General features: G+C 41.4%; 1 protein-coding gene across 1 annotated transcript in view; it reads left to right on the top strand.

Annotated features, from left to right (window-relative positions):
• Positions 1-18,875, top strand: part of LOC102113586 (vesicle-associated membrane protein 2) — a 48,465-nt gene that overhangs the window by 12,906 nt on the left and 16,684 nt on the right. The window contains exon 2 of the mRNA XM_014258369.2: positions 18,084-18,201. Coding sequence (XP_014113844.1) covers positions 18,084-18,201 — 118 coding nt within the window. The remainder of the gene's footprint in view (positions 1-18,083; positions 18,202-18,875) is intronic.

The raw sequence follows: 18,875 nt of genomic DNA, 5'->3' as shown, positions 1-18,875 counted from the left end.
AAGAGCTCCATAAAAATCTCCTGTTCAGGTTATTGTTAGCAAAGATCATCTGCACTGCTGGGCAGTCTGTGGGCCTGGGTCACTCCTGCAGCGTTCCTGGGTCACAGCCACAGAGGAACAGGAGCTGGAGCTGAGCAGCAAAGGCAGAGCCTCAAGGATCTCCCTCTCAGAGCCACATCACTGGGAACCTTGGAAACGCCTCCAGAAGCTGAGATCCAGTCACCTTGTCCAAGGCTCTGCTGGGCTTCTGTGGCCAAGCAGAAGCTGCACCTCACTTCTCCCATTTCTATCCCATCCTTCCCTTCCCACCAAGCAGAAGTCCCAGGGGTTTGTGCCAGAACCTCCTGAACCAGGAGACACAGAGCACTGGATCTCCTGGGAGACACTCAGCCCCACAGAGCCACCCATGGGTGCTGCTGCTCACCCCCCTGGCTCCAAATGTTTGAGCAGCTGCATCTCCACAAACCTGCTGCTTGTGGCTGAACTGACGTGGGATTTGTTGCTTCAAGCTCACAGGCAACTTTGAGTGAAAAAATAATGAATGAAAAAAAATAATTTAACGAAATTAAAAATAAAATTGTAAACTTTTCTTTTGGGTAGACAGTTTTACTTTAAACTAGCAGTTTTCCCTTGTTTTAAAGCAAGAACAATGGCAAGAGCAATCTCTAGTCTATCCCTATGACAAGAAGATACAAATAATTATAGCAGGATATTATATAGGATATAAAAGGAATAGATCTCTGTGGCTGCATGGTCTAGAAGGAATGGAGCAACAGGAGTGCAAAATTCAGCTATAAATAGCAAAGCACAGCTATCTTCTTTCTCTTAATATCTTATTTAGTTTGGTGAAATATAAACAAAACCCAAGAAGTTGTGGGAAATAGATGCAGGAAGACTGGGTTTGATAGAACAAATGGTTTTGATTAGAAATGTCATTACTCTGGAAATGAGAATATAAGAGCTGAGTATTTGATATTCAGAATTCTGGATAGGAGGATGCCAACAGAATTGCAAGTGAGTAATTGGGCAGGAGTAATTGGGGCAGGTGCCACAGTGTGACTGAGGCAGTATGTCAAGAACTGTCACAGTATCGAGGCCTTTGGCAGCTCTCAGTAGGAGACCATGCTGCTCCCACCTTTTCTAGGATGTTCTGTTATTGTTCTTTCTGTGCCACGAGAAAATTGGGCACTTTGTTATGTCTGGCACCACTTTGGGGTTTTCCAGTTGTGTTTTTGGGTTGTTTTTTTTTTTCTTTTTGTATAACCACACAATCTTAGTTCAGCAGCTAAGTTTAAAATTCCAGTTTTCAACCCCACGGTGCACTTGTCCAAAGCAGCCTTTGGCACACTCTGTTCCTGCCAGGCCCAGAGCAGCTGGTAAAAGGGAGAGCTACTCCCAAAGATGCTCCATCCTCCTCCATCTCTTGCTGTTTGACACAGCTCTGGGTGGCTTTTCCTTCGGGTGCTGTCACTTTTCCATCAGTCATGGGGGTGACAGCACACACAGCGCTGCTGCAGGCGGGTCCACAGGGCCACTGGCCACCTTGACTTCTTTTTTCATACTTGGGAAGAAAACATATGGGATTAGTAAGCAACAGAACCTCAGTTTTCGTTTGAGAAAGGAAATAGAGTGATTCATCCTGAAGCCATCCTCTCCAAGGAAGGAAGATTTGAATTATTAACAGCATATCTAACCATGACGGGTGCTGACACCTTCATCTCTTATTTTTACTGCCATGGTTTTCTTCGCATGCAGTGAGAGAATTTACACTACAGGAGCTGTTAATGGTTTCATGCATCCTACCCATTTTTAGCTGCCTAATTTATGGAAAGCCATTACTAAGTGAGTCACTGCTTTCACAGTGTGGCTGAGATGGAGCTTTGGGTGTTCCTCTAATTTCCATATTTGCTTGAAAGGAACATCAGAGCCACATTAAAACTGTTCTTGTTTGGTTATAACAGGAGAGTTCAGAGCCTGTGCTTTACTTGATGGTGTACAAATCCTGAGGAGATGCTCCCTGTCCCTACAAGATAATGAGGGTACTAACTAACTAACTAACTAACTAACTAACTAGCTAACTAAGCTACTTACCTGCCTCCTAGACACCCTGAGCCAGGGTAGCTCATTGTTCAGAGCTTGTGCCTAACTGGATGGGAATGAAGTAATTCCAAAGATTACAAACAAACCAATAGTGGGAATCTGACTGCAAATCTCACTATAAAGAATAAATTGTGGAAGCACGTTTACTCTCTGGTTGATCTTGTTGAGAAGCAGACATTCACAAGTTAAAAAGCCATTTTTGAGGGTTTCCCCTCATCATAAATGAGCTGTGGGTTGAAACACATTTGGGCTGTCTGTACCACGAATGCAACAGGAGAAATGCAGTGTGTGAAATACCCAAGCACTGAATAAGGGCCAGATTTCACAGCCAATACTCTTTGTAATAAATAACTCAGAAATATTTGTGCAATTTAGACAACAAATTCAAGCAGCAACTTTATCAATAGATTAAAGGAAATCCTGAATGGATCTTTTTAAGCTCATTTACTCATCTGTAAACCTCTGAACTTGCTGCAAAAGGCATGTGTTACTTATCTTTCACCCAATTACAAGCTCTTAAAGAAATTACAAAGCTTTTCATGACAGTGCTTGAAGATTCTTTATTTTTACTGGATAAATTCTGAGACAGATCTTCAGCTGCTACAAAGAGAAGTGACTCTGGAGCCCCAACTTTTCTTTTTTTCCAATTAAAGATTTCTTGTGTATGATCTATGATCTACCCACTTCTTTTTTCCCTAGGGATTTTAAAGTGCTTAAAAGATTTTAAAAACCAAAGGAACCACGCACAATAGTGGCTGATGTGCATAAGGTGGAGAAATGATGAGTGATCAGTGGCTTGGTAATGCAAAGTTACAGAAACTAAACATTGACCCTGTTAATCAGTTGGTGTCTGTACATGTTTTCATGTGTAGCACCAAGTGCATGATTTTGAAAGAGCGGTTAGGAAATTAATTCAAAATGAAACCCTTAAAACCTATCATCAAGCTGATCACAAGAGCTTGTACTTGTCTACATATGAACCAATAAACATTCTTTGGCTGCTCTTTTACTCTGTGAGTCTCTGGTGGAAATGGAAGTCCACTGGCATTGATTTCTATAAGAAGATTCAAAGTACTTGGAGTATTTAGAATTGAATTGTTCCATCGTGCTTTTCTAGCAGGATTTTTCTTAATGGAAATGTGTTTGGACTCCATATTCAGTGGCCATACATCTGGATTTTCAGGCAGGCATTTTTAATTTTGTTCTGAACCTAAATCAATACGAACATTTGTGGTGGATTCTTTTATGTGTGCTTTCAGAACACCCCACGTTTTTCACATTGTTCCATTCAGGGCAGCTGAGTGACTGAATGGAGAAGAAAAGCAAAGCAACAACATTCTTTGGAAGCTGAATGATTGCTCATGTCTTACAGCACTTCCACAGAAAATGAACAGTGTCCTCCCCTGGAGAGCCACTGACGTGACTGAGGTGGAAAGCTGAGTAACAAAAGCAAGAGCAGAGGCCAAAAAGAGACATGTGCAAGGCTTTTGAATGGTGCTGGCTCTGGCCAGCCTTTCCAGGAAACACAGCTTCTGTGACTGCCCTTTTACCATCCTGCTAAACTTGATGGAGTGGTAAAAAACCTCCCAGATGCAGATTCCTACAAGCTGTGGGAGATCAGCAGCCAGGTGAGGAGAAGTGAGCAGGAGCAGCTCAGGAGCCTTCCCTTGCTCTGTGCAGGTGTGGGGGAACCTCAGCACAGCTGAGGGTGTGGCAGGAACTGGAGCTACTGAGAGGCAGCAACTCCTGTGAGATGGTAACAGAGGGGAGCTGAAGGTGTTTTGGTGACTGGGGAGGGATGTAGCAATTCTGCAGGTGAAGGCAGGCTTTATTGGTTTAGTTCCTTGTGGAACAGGTCATGATACAACCTGCAAAGGTTGCTTTTTGCTGACAATTATATCATCATAAAGCAGGGAATAAATGGAGCAGTTCTGAACAATGCTGATGCTTTGGACCAGTAGAAGGGATAAGGCTCACTATCAATAACAACTCCTGGGGAACCCTAACCACAAAAAAAAAAAAAAAGGCAGAAATTGAAAGAAAATGAAGAAGTATGATATGAAGTATGATATGAAGTATGATAATATACCACGAGCTTGTTCTATAAATAAATAAGCCAGTGGACTGAGTATTTGTCCTGCTTTGATGCATTTCATTTCCAGGCAAACTAACATACAAATGATAATCAAATGAAGATATTCTTTCCTTTTGGACACTGATTGCTGTCTCCAGTTGTACCAGAGGACATCTGTGGTAGGATGGAGCTGTACCCCACTGTGGAAAGCTCCTTGGACATTGCCTGATACACTTTGGAGTTGTGACAGTAATATTTTACTATAATTGCTTTCTTAAGGGGATGACAGGGTGCTGAAGTTGCTGCCACTTTTTCTGTGTGAGTTAAACCAAAGATGTGTGATTCAGACCTACTTGCTGACAGAATGCTCTGAATTTACATAATTAGAAAGTTCTGCAGATTAAAAGCAATTCATCAAGGCATTTCTCACCAGGAAAATACCTGTGTCAGATTAGCCCCTTTTCCTCCACAATGCTGGGACAGAAATCTTACTGAATTTGAGCAAAATCTCTGAACTCCCTGCCCAAACCATCAGGTGGGGAGTTACAAAATGTCCATAATTAATCCCAGATGTAAAACTCTGCATGTTCAAGATTGAAGGCTGAGTTGAAGTTCCTTCAAAACAAAATAAACCAACCAGAAAAAAAACAAACAAAAAACGCAACCAAACGAAAAACAAACCCCAAATCAGCAACAAAAAAAACCCCAAGAAACCCCCAGTACAAAGTGGAGCTACAAAGCTCTGAAGAAAGAGTCTTTTTCAGAAAACTGGGCCCTCCAAATCTATTGAATCACATGAAATGTTAGCAAAAATCCTACTGAAAAACGTTCAGTGAGAAGTGTCAGAAGTGTCTTTATCATCCTGGTGCTGTTCAGGAAGGCTGTGTATGAAAGTCAAAATATCAATATCCATTTCCAAACTGTTCTTTTATGCTAGTTGAAGCTCCTGGAAGTATTTCTATTAATCCTCATTAACACAGGGGTGCATTACATCTGATGGCTGCTGGGACACAACAAAATTGTTGCAACCAGTAAGAAATTGCATTTATTTTTAAAAAGCTGTGATATTACACAGTCACTCAGATGTTCTAATATTTGTAATATATATATATATATTTGTAATATATTTCCTGATTCCTCAGGAAACTGACTGGAGGGAGGCTGGGAGCTTGGTACAACGTTATCCAGAGAAGGCTATAGCAGAATGCAAGAGAGAAGCAATAAACTGCATAATTTATTATCCATTGCTAAAAATTGATTTATTATCCATTGCTAAAAAAAAGTTGTATCAAATCTTTCCATCATGTTTGCTCCCCTGTGTGAGCACAGAGTAAAAGAGAACTTGCTTTAACCCTGCTTGGCTGGATGATGTTAGTGAGACTGGGGGAATTACTGGCTCATTACTGGAAAATGAATGATGTTCTTCTCGGTCCAAAAGGATTTGAGGATCTGTATTTAGTGGCTAAATAAACAGTAAATGAGCAAAATAAAACCTTTAAATCCAGAAGATGAGATTGTTAACAAAATTGGGTTTTTTCTGCAAGTTACAGATTACATTTCATTTACTCGAATAACCTGGATGTAGCAGTGTGGAGAGATTAGCATAATCACCAGATATATACTTCATCTGAATTTAATTTAGCAGCTATTGATAAAAATCAAATTAATTCAGCTAGAAATTGATTTTTTTTCTTTCAAATGAACTGCAGCTTGGAACACAGACTAAGGCCAAAATGCCATTAAATCCTGATTCATTGTGTTGTGTAGATAGATTATTTCACAGTTTAGTTTTTTAAGCCACTACAAGTTTTTTGAATTACAGCAGGGACTGTTGTGTTAATGTTCAAGTTTTTTAAATTGAAATTTAGCCTTTGTTTAACCATTTAAATTGATAAACCACTAATCCAGGATCATTATGGTTTTGTTTGCTAGACTGGAGAATATTCTAATGACTAACACCTCCCTGAGCTCTGATGGTTCCTGGTTTTGAGATACACATGCACATATATTCATGCTTACACATTTGTGGAATTACTCCAGGTTCTCAAACAGCATAACAAACCCTTGTGCTAGTAACTTCTGTGATTTTGAAGTGAATCAATACTTCACAGTTTATTATTTCACTTTTCAAGAATTGCCTATGAGGATAATCTATTTATTTTTTTTTAATAATTTGACAGTAATCTTTGAGAACTTCTATTCAATGGACTACTCACAAGCTGTTGGTTGTTTTTATTTAAAATCTCATTGTAAAAATGGGAATGTGGTCTGTTCATTTAGGCTGGACTGGTTCTGTTATTTTCTCTTCCATTTTAATGCCGTACTGACTTCAAAATCTATTTTTCCAATAACACTGTAATTTGTCTTTTTGATAATACCTTTGTCAAATAATTTAAATATTCACAGGCAGCAGGTCACAGACTGCAAATTTCAAGATTTTTATGAGTATATTATTAAATTATTTATAACAAGTTAATTCTAATTAAGACTAGGGAATTGAATCAACTCAGTTATAAAGAGAGGAGGCGCAGAACAGGGTAAAATGTACTTTGCCAATGATTTCATGGACCCTTCTCCAGAAGAGATGTGGCTTCTGCCAAGCTACAACTTTACCCAGAGAAGATTAAAGCAAGGAAATTCTACCAAGAAAAATGACTTCTACTCATTTCTGTACTGAATTCCTCTGTGGATATTCAGCCACTCTGGGGCTTCATGGATAAAATAAAGAGCTTGATTTTTAAGGTTTTCATACAGGTACCAAGATTTCCTCGTATTCACAGGTCACAGTTCTTTCTTTTCTGGGTGCTGTGTTCTCTCAGCAGGTTGGTGATTGCAGGGCCTGAGCTGCAGATGCATTTTGGGCACCCTCAGTGGGGACCCCAGCCCAAAGAGGGCAAAGCATCCTTGCAAAGATTCATGTCCCCTGAGCCTGGATGAGTTAAAAGTGCTCAATGAGCCTCAAAATGCCCAACACAAATTCTGCTGGGGAAAGAAGCAGACAAGGCTGGGGCAGACAAACCTGGGTTGGGTCTGAGGTACCACTCAGTGATGCCTGGAGGTAAGGGAATGGCCAAGATGAACTCTTGAGTCCTTTTTCATTTAAATTTTCTCTTTTCCATTGTTGTCTTTGGGGAGGGAAGGAAAAAAAAAAAGCAAGTAAAACCTCATTCAGAAGGAAATTTTCTGCCAGAAACACTCTCCCAGTTACATCAAAATCAGTTGCTTACATTGGGAGCTGACTGACCTTAAATGGTTCCCAAAATTTTTACTATCAGTCCAAAGCCGAATGACTTCCTATTGCCATCTAAATCTAGTTTAGGAGCTGCTTGCAGTGTGAGAGCTGGGAAATGGTGAGGGAAAAGAAAAAGGGCTGAGTGCTCCTGGCTGCCTGCAAGTGATGCCTTAGGATTTTAGCTTTTCTATTTTTCAAATCCTGCAATAGTGCATAACTCTGAACTTCATATAAAGTGTTAACTACTGTCTTCACACTTTGGTCAGATAAAACAATTCCTCTGGGCCTGGAAGCCAAGGACACCCCACAGCCTCAGGCCCTGAAAGAATAAACAAAAGTGAATTGGGGGGAACAAACTGGGGGTAAATGACTTCATTAGCTGAAGCTGTAATTGGAGCATTAACCCCTGAGATGGAAATGGACCAAACTTGTAATTGTCTGAGAAACTTGTGACCATCTTCCAGCTTGGGTGCAGCCTCTGGGAGGTTTCTGACTGCCCAAGGTGTGCCTGTTGAAGGCCTTCAATAAACACCCACTGTATTCTCTTAACTCTGTCCAGCCCCTGCTCTGGGGATCCATCCCAAGGCATCATAAGGAATTTGTGAATTAGGGTATTATTTAACCATCTCACTGGGGAGAAATTTGTCTGTTTCCTCACAGATCCATGAATTTCCGTGCTCTGCCACTCTCTATTGTCCGTGGTATCTAGGAAAGTTAGTCATGTGTGTGGGCCTTTATTGTGTGCATTTATTTACTTATTACCACTTTCCTTTTTAAAACATCCCTTGGTTACCTAGGGAACTGGCTCCAGCCCTGCACATTCCTTCCTCTCTGCCTGTCATCAGGTGTGCCAGCTGATGCCTTGGGGTGGCTCCCTAGAACACAGGCTGGACAATAAATAAGAATAAATAAGAGAATACAGTGGGTGTTTATTGAAGGCCTTCAACAGGCACACCTTGGGCAGTCAGAAACCTCCCAGAGGCTGCACCCAAGCTGGAAGATGGTCACAAGTTTCTCAGACAATTACAAGTTTGGTCCATTTCCATCTCAGGGGTTAATGCTCCAATTACAGCTGCAGCTAATGAAGTCATTTACCCCCAGTTTGTTCCCCCCAATTCACTTTTGTTTATTCTTTCAGGGCCTGAGGCTGTGGGGTGTCCTTGGCTTCCAGGCCCAGAGGAATTGTTTTATCTGACCAAAGTGTGAACAGTAACTAACCCTCTGTATGGAATTTGGGGTTGTACACTAATGCAGTCCAGGATTTGAAAAAGATAAAGGCAAAAATTTTAAGGCATCCCATCCACAGGGCTGCCAGTAGCACTGGGAGAACTGGGAGTCTGGAGCCCACAGCACAGCACTGCCCCAGAGTGATGACTCCACTGCACAAGGACACAGAGGCCAAAAATAAATTGTAATAAAAAAGCAATAACTCTATCAGTGCACTGAATCTTGCTGTAGTTAGGCTGAATTTATTGTGAACAGGTGGGCTGTAACTCCCAATATTTTGTTGGGATAGCAGTTGAAAGTTATTTATTTTAATGGAAATAAAATGCATGAATAACATTTACTTTTAATGTATCTTATGTATCTGTACCAGAATTGTAGTGGCAGGAGGAAATACTTTGCCCTCCAAGGGGTGTAAAGGCTGAGAGAAGAGTAGCTCTGAGGGCAGGGAATGCCAACTATGGGAATGTTTCAGTCATCTGATTTCTGCTTTATTTATATAAACGAGAGTTTATGGTTGACTGGAAATCTGTTGTATTGTCACCAGTTCCTCTTGTCACTTGAATAACATATCGACAATTCAAATTTTTATGAAGTCTTTGACTTTTTAAGCATAAATTTAAACTCAGATATTCCTTCTCAATCCCAAGGACTTTTTATTTCCAAAGAGGGAGGTGAGAAACAAGTGGTTACTTTTCAAGTATTGTAAAAGTAATTAACTTCCAAGTTTCAGATGAATGGAGAGCAGAGTAGAAATCCTCCTTCAGCAGGCAGGGAGGGGATGTTTTGAAAAAAGAACCCAGAAGAAGGGCTGCTTTTAATGATGCAACTCACTGCAGATTTTCAGGCACAAAAAAGTTCAGGCATTTTCACAAAAAGCAAAAGGCAGCATCTTGAATGTAACAAAACTGAGAGATACAAGCAGGGTAAACTGGTCTTTACTGAATTAGTAGATGTTTATAGATTTATTGGGGGAAGAAAAGCAAAATTGAAGTTCAATTTCTGGACTGTGGCATTTTGCAAATGTACAGGTGTTCCCAGCATCGATCCACAGATTACGGCTGTGAGCTTCAGAAATCACACCAGGGTTCTGGAAATGTGATTTAAACATAGATCTCTGTGGAAAGCAAAGATAATCATTAAAAAATCAGAGTTTGAGGGAAAGACGGAAAAATAAAGGTGGGAGCTTAGCCTAAGGAGGAACCAGAAAGGCTCTTGGGGATCCCGTGAGGATGGGGAGTTCAGGAGAGGTGGCTGTAATGTTACAGAATAATCTTACTTTACACATTTTTAGTTTCAATACAGTTCATAATTTTCTGTTAAGAGGCATTTAATGAATTTACATTAGTTCACCAGGTGATTTATTTGGCCAAATAATCTCAAAAATATTTTTTAAAAGATCTTTAAAGCTCTGGCTTTGTTTTATTCAAAGTATTTTGTGTTTTTGGAGGGGTTTTTTTTTTAATTCAGTGAGAACCTGAAATGAGAAGTTTCCCTTTATTGCTTTAATGTATTTTATTGGTTAAATGGAAGCCAGTTATGTTGAAAATGGGAAGAAGGGACATTGTGTGTGAATCATGACACCATGGGGAGGTGGAGGCCCTGTGATGGGAAAGCTGGAAATGACAGCTGTACTTCATGGAACTGAAGGTGACATTTTGGGAGAAATAAGGGTGAAAGTTTGGCTCTGTACAGATCCCTTGGCTGCTCTCTGACACTTGCACAGACTGATATTTAAGTAATGAATAGGTGGGATAAAATATTCACTGCAGTTTTCTTGGCCAAGCAATTAGACAAGATTTAAACTTAACAAGCCTCCTGATAATTAAGATTTAATATAAGTAGAGGTGGTAATTACCCTCTGAGGTTTATCTGTGATGAAGCTGCCACTGAATAGCAGTAGCACATATATATAGACAGGCTACAAAAACTCTTCACTGCTGCTGGAAATGTGACTTTCTTTAGCTGTTTTGTTCTTTCTGGGACTTTAAAGCAAACAAGAAACAAAACAAAACAAACCCAAAAAAATAAAAATAAAAACACCAAAAAAAAACCTTCTTCAAATCTACTCTAGCTTTAAGAGTCCTGAATTTTTGAAACATTTCTCTAGCAACATGTTTGCTATTTATGTCTTTGCCCTATAATTTGTTATCAAGGCAGATTGCATTTCTTAGCTTCCAATAGGAAATGGCAGCAATGATAGTGACTCATTTATTGTTTTATTCTCGCTTTGTTTCAGATGTGTCTCACCAAGGCACCGAGTGAAGCTTTGTTCTCTTAGGCTTCCTCTCTCTCACTTTGGTGTTTTATGCTTTAATCCAGACTTGTGTATTTGCAATCAGTTTTTTTCTTTCCCTAATTTCGCATCAGTAACTCAGGGCAAGAAAAAGAAAGGCTTTGTGTTATCCAGGGTTTGACTTCTCTGCTGGATCTCTGCTTTGTTTTGGTTTGTTGGGGTTTTGTCACAGTAGCTGAAGGGGGGGCTGTGTCTTCTTATGCCCAGTAAAAGCATTTTCCTATTTATAAACTAAAATTCCTTTAATGAAGTTTTCTAGGGAGAAAAGTGCCCCTCTTGCTGTGGTGCTCAGGTTTTATCAGGTGTGCAACCTCAGTGTGCAGGACAGGATGCACCTTGCCAAACCAAGAGCTCTCAGGGATTTGAGGACCACTTCAGCTCAGATGAACCACATTCACATAAGGACTGCTGGGGTAATGGAGCACAAGGAACTTCTGTAAAAGAAAATTCTGATTTTTATTTTTTTTTTTTCCTATCAGTGTCTCCATTTACATATACTAGATTTCATCTATATTGAACTGGCTTGAAATAGGAACCATTTTGAGAGAAAATTAGATCACAGACCTGATCTTTGTGCCAGTTTTATTGCCTTTAGCCCACATCATAACCCAGATAATTGAAGGTTAACAAAACGAAGAGCACGAAGAAAAAATAAAAAGAGAAAAAAAAGAAGTTTGTGTTCTTTTTGCTAGAGAAGAGAAATTATTACAGGAGTCTGAAACCTGCCAATTCTGAAATCTTGTAAGAATTAATAGAAGGTGCAATCAATATTGCCCAGGAACTAGAGATAACACTTCCTTCTGAAAACTGACTTCAATGCAATACAGTGTTTTGGTATTTTTCTGTGTAGACATTGCACTGAAGATAGATTTTAGTTATTAACTATTATGAACATATCACATAAATGATTTTCCATATGTTTTACTAAACTAATTTCTATCTGAAAGCAGCCTGATGCAGATTAAGCAATTTATGAATTGAAACAAGCAGAATGTAGAAAACAATAAATCACATTTGTCCCTTTTTCACAATATCATGTTAACATCTGTATAAGTATTAAGAGAAAGGTTTCTTATTACTGCTTGCACCTGTATTTGCTTTCATTCTCTAATAAAAATAAATCTCATTTAGTATAAAGATTATAATTAGTTTTGTATCAGCAAATGAGAATTAACCCTTTTCTAAGAAAAAAACTCATAGCATGGGACTAAAATTTGCTGAAGTGACAGGTCAGTCTGTGGAAATTACCTCAAAGGGAGATTTACTTTAGGGTTGGATTATTTTTTTTTCAGTGCTCTGCATGTTTGCAGATGTGGAGAGGAGGCTGGTGCAGTGGGATCCAGGAGCTCACCATCACTAACCTGCATTAGCTCTGTCCTGCTGAACAACGCGGACAGAGACTGAGATCCACCTGATTATTGTCTCCAGCAGCAAAGTGTCCAGAAGTTGGAATGTTTCTAAATTAACAAGGCATTATAGATGTTGAAAATGAAGATGTGCAAATAAAAATATTTCTCTGTTGTTGGTAGGGAAGGAAACACAGGAACATCACAGTCATAATACAGAGCAAAAAGTGTTTATGAAAAAAATTTCAAGGTGCATGTATGTAAATCCAAGGGGCTTAAAATTATGAAAGAATGTTCTTAAAAATATCACTGTAGATCAAATTTTCCTCTAATCCTTAAAGTTGGTAAGCAACATTCATTTGGCTTGAAGGAAGATACCAGAGAAGATAAATCAGTTGGTCATTACTAACTTAACAAATGTTGATCAAATTAAAGATGAAGTCTTAGGGTTCCTCTCCTTTTCCTCTGTGTGCATATTTAGCACACCAGATGGTTAATGCAGTCATAATAAACTAGTGGGAATATTTAATTAAATGTGTTCCCAGGACATTAAATGTGGAGTATTATCCTTTGGCTGGTGATCAGAGTAAATATTTGGCAATACGGGAGAGTCCTTGTAGAATATTGTTGGTAATATATGAAAAGCACATTTGAGAACAGAGCTGTGTTCAAAGCAGATCTTTCCTCACAAAATGAAGACATCTCAAATGCTAATTCCTTTTATATGTGGGGTTTTGTTCTATCATCAATTCACTATTACTCATTACCCAGCTATTACAAATAGCACGAGGGATAATTTGAAATTTGATAGTCCCAGAATGGAATTAGCCTAAGTCTGTAGCCATTTACTTGTCAATAGTCACATTTTTACTGAACACAAGGGCTCAGACAGAAAAAAAGCACAATGAAGAGGAACATCTCTGTTCAAGCAGTGATGCTTCCCTTGTAAGTGAAGGGAGTCTGTTTGCTTTTGTTGGGAGCTAATTCTACTCCCTCTGTGAGGTCTCAGAGGGCTGAAAACATCTTTCTGTAGCCTGAAAATCCCTCCAGCTGCAGTGTGCAAATGTCCACTAGCCCAGCAGTGATACTCCTCTGTCAATCAGCTGATTATCTCCTCAGCCCAGCCAGGTCCATGATATCATGGCTTTCTGTACTCCTCTTTTTTGGTTCCCCTGTGGAAGCGAGATCAGTGGAAGGAAAACAAGGATAAACCTTGCCTGCTAAAACAGGCTGGCTAATAACTGCAGGGGGAGAGATGAGCTGGAAGCCTGAAATACATACTACAATTAGTGGGCAGCTGAACTGAAAAGCAAATTACCCCACTGAGAGCATCTCAGAAGTGGGAGGTCATGGTCTCTAACCAGGGCTGTCTTTTGGAGCATCCTCTCACCCTGCAGGCAGAGAACATCATTACCTACTTGTGAGAAGAACATTTCACAGGGGTGCTAGAAGTTTCTCTGCACCTCTGCTGACAGAATCTGTGTGTGGTTTTCAAAGAGTAACAGGACCTGCCATATGACACTACCCCATTTCACTATGGGAAGACCAAAAAATATGGTAGGAGGTGCTGGGATGGATAATTAATGTCTCTTTCCTGTACACAAAGAGAAACACGACTGTCCAGCCACAACTGTGGTAGGCCCATGCTGTTGCTGAGTTTGTACAGTTAAGGACTCGAGTCTGGAAGGCTCAGAATCTGAAAGAGTTTAAATATCAATTTATTTGAGTGGTGACAAGTGAATAGACGACCACAGAAGTTTTTAGTCTTCTCTCTTTGTCAGACTGGATTTTGTTAGGGTTGTGTCAAACCTGCCATGGCCACAGTGATTGGTTAGAAAGCTTTTTTAGCTAGTCTAGAAATAAATAAAATAAAACCCCACAGACCTTCAGACTGTACTTCCACAGGGAAGCACAAATGGGTGGGTGCTTTTTGAAGGGGTCCACATGGAAAAAAGTGTCATAAATATACATAAGCTACAATAGTGAATGTGTACTGCACAAATATGATCTCTGAGCAGTAAAAATAAATAAATGAAATGGAAGAGAGGCAGTGCGATTTTGTTTTATTTGAACAACAGGGAAAGGGTTTGAGGAAAGAGGAATCAGACTGGGGTTCTTAAAAAATTGCCTGCTTAGTTTCACTCTTGGTAGGGGTCATTAACGAGATCTGCTGCACTGATTCACGTTCAGTGCCCCTCCCCTGAGCTGCTGACACCCCCTAAAGCTGATGTGATTCTCACTTTCCATGTGCCTTCAGCTGTAGCTGTGTTTCTCACTGGTTTAAGGCTGAGGGAGAGAAAATAACTCCTGCTGTTAGAAATAGGTCTTAGACTTGAGTCAGAGCTGGAGAGGAGCAGGAGGAGGACAATGAAGAGGGCTGGGCTGCTCTGCCACGGCCTTTCTGTGTGTGGAGAAGCCCCTTCATCCCCCTGTACCTGTTTCCAGCCATATGCAGGGATAACAGCTTTTCCTCAGCTTACTGCAGTGTTGCTAGGATAAAGACTCTGAAGGGATTAGGTCCTGCAGTTGGAGGCTTTAAAAAGCACTTTGGATGGATAAAAGAAGATGCTGAAAGCAGCCTTGGAGGTCCTCATATAAACTGAACCAGGGCACAGTGGTGGCCTGGCATCCTCCTGGTATCTGCACCGTGCATCTCCCTCCCCTGGCCCAAGTGAAAAGATTCTGCTGTGCAGCTCACACTACGAACAAAAATGATAGCGTGTGTCAGATGGTTTCCCAAAATATGAGACACACAATCCTTAATGCTTTTTCAGCCAGTGCTGAAATGCAAAACAGTAACACTGGCTATCTCCAATTCTCTTTTAATTAAGAGTTGCAGCTGCCTTTAATTGTCAGATCTAAATAGCAAGTTGCTTCCAAAACATCTCGGAGAGATGACAAATCTCTTAGTCATGAATTTGACCTGCCAGTTTCAGGCCCAAGTGGAAGAGCTGAGGATGTCTGAGTCAGCTGAGACCATTTTGCTGAATCACTCAGAAAGTCCCTGAGTGTTTTTTCCGAGGTGGCTGCAAACACAGAGCCTGCACTGCTCTGCTGGGTTGCTCATGTGCTGGCTGATCCAAATCTGCCTTGTGCTCTGATGTCACACAGTGGCTGCCATTTAAGAGTATTTGCTAGGGATTCATTCCCCTTTTCACCAACAATAACAGGATTTTGTTCCTCCCTCAAAATTAATTTGACTTGTTCTTGGGAATGGCAGTTCTCAGCACCAATGGTAATCTTATTTTTTTTTCCTTTTCCTAAAAAAACTACACAAGTCTGATGGCTAGAGGCCTAGTGATGGGGCTTTTATATGGATTTTGCATTCTTTTGTGAGTCCCCAAAATCATGCCAGACCATGAGAAATTATACATTAACACTGTGATGCTTCATGTATTTCAAAAGGAAGCTTCTACAACATAGTTCTAATATTTTTGCATGAATTTCTTTGAATAACACTTCTGAGAAATTATAAGCTGATATGACACGGTACAGAGGCAATAATAGAAGAATTATGTAAATGCAGGAAGAATTATGTAAATGTAGGCTGGACTTTAATTCTAGAATTTTTGCTCTATGAGATCACAGAGAATGTCTGTGCTTTCAAGTGATGCAGGCCTTCAGTTCCCCTCTTTACCAAAAAACTTGGGATTAGATTTTAGGTGATTAATTAAGCTGGCTATGTTAATTGCTATGCCTTAGCATAAAGATTGTCATCTCTCTTTGGTGGCTGCAGTAACTCCTGCTGGATGGTCAGGGCAGCTGGAAAAACACCCGTTCTTCCCATCATTTCCTCCCTTGTGCAGGGAGCAGAGAAGCCCCAGAAAATGCAGTTGAAACCAAATTAGATGGCAGTAAGAATGCTGCAAGAGAACAACCTTGAAAGTGTCTACTGTACATCAAGTAATTTTAAGGACAGCCTGGGAGGCACAAAAAAAAAAGAGAATTACTTGGCAGAAAAGGTGTGTGGCAGAGCTCCAGGCTTTGGAGTTATCTCGTACCTCTGACCAAGAATGTCACTGAATTTATAAGCTCTGCTTACAGCAGAACATGTGGCGGGGAAAAACTCTTCTCACATACTCCTCTTGGGTAGTCTCTGGGATTCCAACAGTGCAGAACTCAAGAGAGGAGCTCTCTTGGTGTTTGTAGTAGTGACACAGTGTTTCCACAGAAAAAATTCTGCTTGTGTTGATTGGGGAAATGCCAGTTTACTTCCTTAACTGCAGAGAAGTTTTAAGATTCCAATTTTAGCTCTGTTGTTGTACCTGGATCTCCCTTTGAGGCTGTTGATGCTCCAGGGAGATCTTGTTTTGTGTGGTGTGTGATGTACATTACAGTCAGCTTTGGATCCTTTGTGACAGCTCAAACCCTGTTGGGCTGCTGGCCCAGGGCTATCAATGGAGTGATTCCCTTGCAGGTGGCAGCAGCATCTGGTTTTTATGTTTTCAGTAGTGAGGTCCTCGAAGGATGAGCATTGAGCTCACCAGTGATGTTCTCACCCCAGATAAGAATTGCAGTGTAAGCTACAGCAGTGGTCTCTGGGAGCTTCTGAGGGTCAGGGCTGCCCCCAGGGATCTCAGCCCTCAGGCAATGCTGGCAAACTGAATTTTGCAGCTTAAGGTACCTTGGGGAGCTAGCTGTAGTGCCCCCAGGCGTTTTGACAGTGTGTTAATGAGGCCGTAATTCCAGCAGCATTAATCAGAGCCCAGGATGTAGAAGGGAATGATTCACAGAGAAACACTGTGTTCTCTCAGTCTGTCACTGTGGGAAGGCACTGGTAATGCATGAGTGGGATCTGTGATATTTTTCAGTTCACATGCTCAGGGATTTCCTCTGCAGCTCCAGGAAGGGTTTGATTTCCCTGTGGGAAGGAGTGAGAGGGGTCCCTAGAAAGAAGAGCTGGGGTTTCACAGGATAGAGTGTGGCTGTGAAGGATGGCTGGCTGAGGTTCAGGTTCAGGCTGCTGGGGTGATTTGTCTGCACAAACTCGTACCCTGAGACAGACCAGATCTGTTGCTAGATTTTCAGGACGCTTTGTTTTGTCCTTTGTTATAGGCAACCTGGAGAAAGGCAGTGTTGAAGCAAAGAGCTGCTGTGCAGAGGGTCAGGGCTCTGTTCACAGCAGAGCTGCAAACATCCAGGAGCTGTGGACATGCTGGAGCTGCCCTGGTGGGGCATTTGGTGACCAGCACTGGGGAGGGTCAGCACTGCTGGATGCCAGAGATGACTGAGCCCACACTGTGTGCAGTTCTCACCCCCTGGTTCTTCCTCCTCTCCTTCTGGTTGTGATGGATTTGATCTCCTTCTGTTTCTGGTTGTTTGCTTCCGTTTATCTTTGCTTGGTGAAGTCTGAACACGAGGAGCAGGGCAGTGCTGAACTCAGGGTCACAGCCCATCTCGTGCTGCACTAAAACACAGAGCAGAGGGGGTGTCCTTATGGGACACAAGCTCTGCCCTGCTACTCAGTGGTCAGTTTGGCCATTGGCCTAATTTAGGGCAGATAATCTGAACTGTTTAAAAAAGCAGCAAGGCAGGTGGAAGAGTTTGATAAAGTCCCATCAAGAAATAGTGTAAAAACTGATGGTGGTATGAGAAGGAATGGAACAGTAGGGTTGTGATCCAGGAATGGAAATCATGGATTGAAACAATGGAAAAGCTCTTTGAAGAAGCAGAAAAAGAAGAAGAAGAAGAAGAAGCTACTTTGAAACTTCAAAAGTTCTTTGAAGAGATAGGTACTTTTAACGAGCTTCAGAAAAGAAGTGAACAAGTAAAAATGGTTTTGGTCACTTAGGTTCTCTCGTTTTGTTCCAGGTCTGTTCCAGCTTCTGCCCAGGGTCCCAGCAATGCTGCAGGGGCTGCAGGGCCCCCTCCTGCCACCAACGTGTCCAGCAACAAGAGGCTGCAGCAGACACAAGCCCAGGTGGACGAGGTGAGTGCCACAAGGGTGCTGCTGGGCTTGGCTTCCTCCCTTGTGGACGCATCTGAAGGCAGTGGGTCTAGGAAATTAGATTTGTCAAAGGAGGCACAGTCCAAGAGAGCTCCTGAATATAAACATCCCTGTTCCAGGAACAATTCCACAGATTAAATGTGGGCATTGGTGCCAGCTCAGGGATTCCCCCCGGTCAGTCTGGTTAGGAGGAAATGTGACAGTGGAAGCAGCTCTTGTAGTGTTTTCCTGCACTCCTAAAGGTTAGCTGCTAATTTCACAGGCTGTGTCACAGAGACAGACCTTCAGCCTCTCACAGGCAGACCAACACCACTGGAACTGAGCCGCCGAGGGCGGTGCTCATTAGCAACAGCTCTATTGATTAATCATCACCGTTTATTCCCAATGAAAGGCACCCACACATGATGTCATAACAGCATCTTTAACAAATCCCCTCTCCTTCTCTTGATCTTGGAGGACCATGTGCCTGTTCCAGTTTGGATCCTATAATTCTTGGCTGTAATGGCAGTGTCCATCCAGCTGCTCTGGGGATGGGAACAGCGAGCACACCCTGCTCATGGGCACAGCCCCTGAGTGTCCCAGAGGAACAGGAGCAGCTGCAGCATCCTCACACACCTGCTGCGTGCTTCTGTGTGCTGGCTATTAAGGAAAGGATA

This window comes from Pseudopodoces humilis, chromosome 11, assembly GCF_049639895.1.
Source record: "Pseudopodoces humilis isolate 2021_Gansu_Grassland_sample_001 chromosome 11, ASM4963989v1, whole genome shotgun sequence".
NCBI lineage: Eukaryota > Metazoa > Chordata > Aves > Passeriformes > Paridae > Pseudopodoces > Pseudopodoces humilis.
The sequence above is the reverse complement of the archived record's forward strand: the minus strand, read 5'-3'. Positions and strand labels throughout refer to the sequence as shown.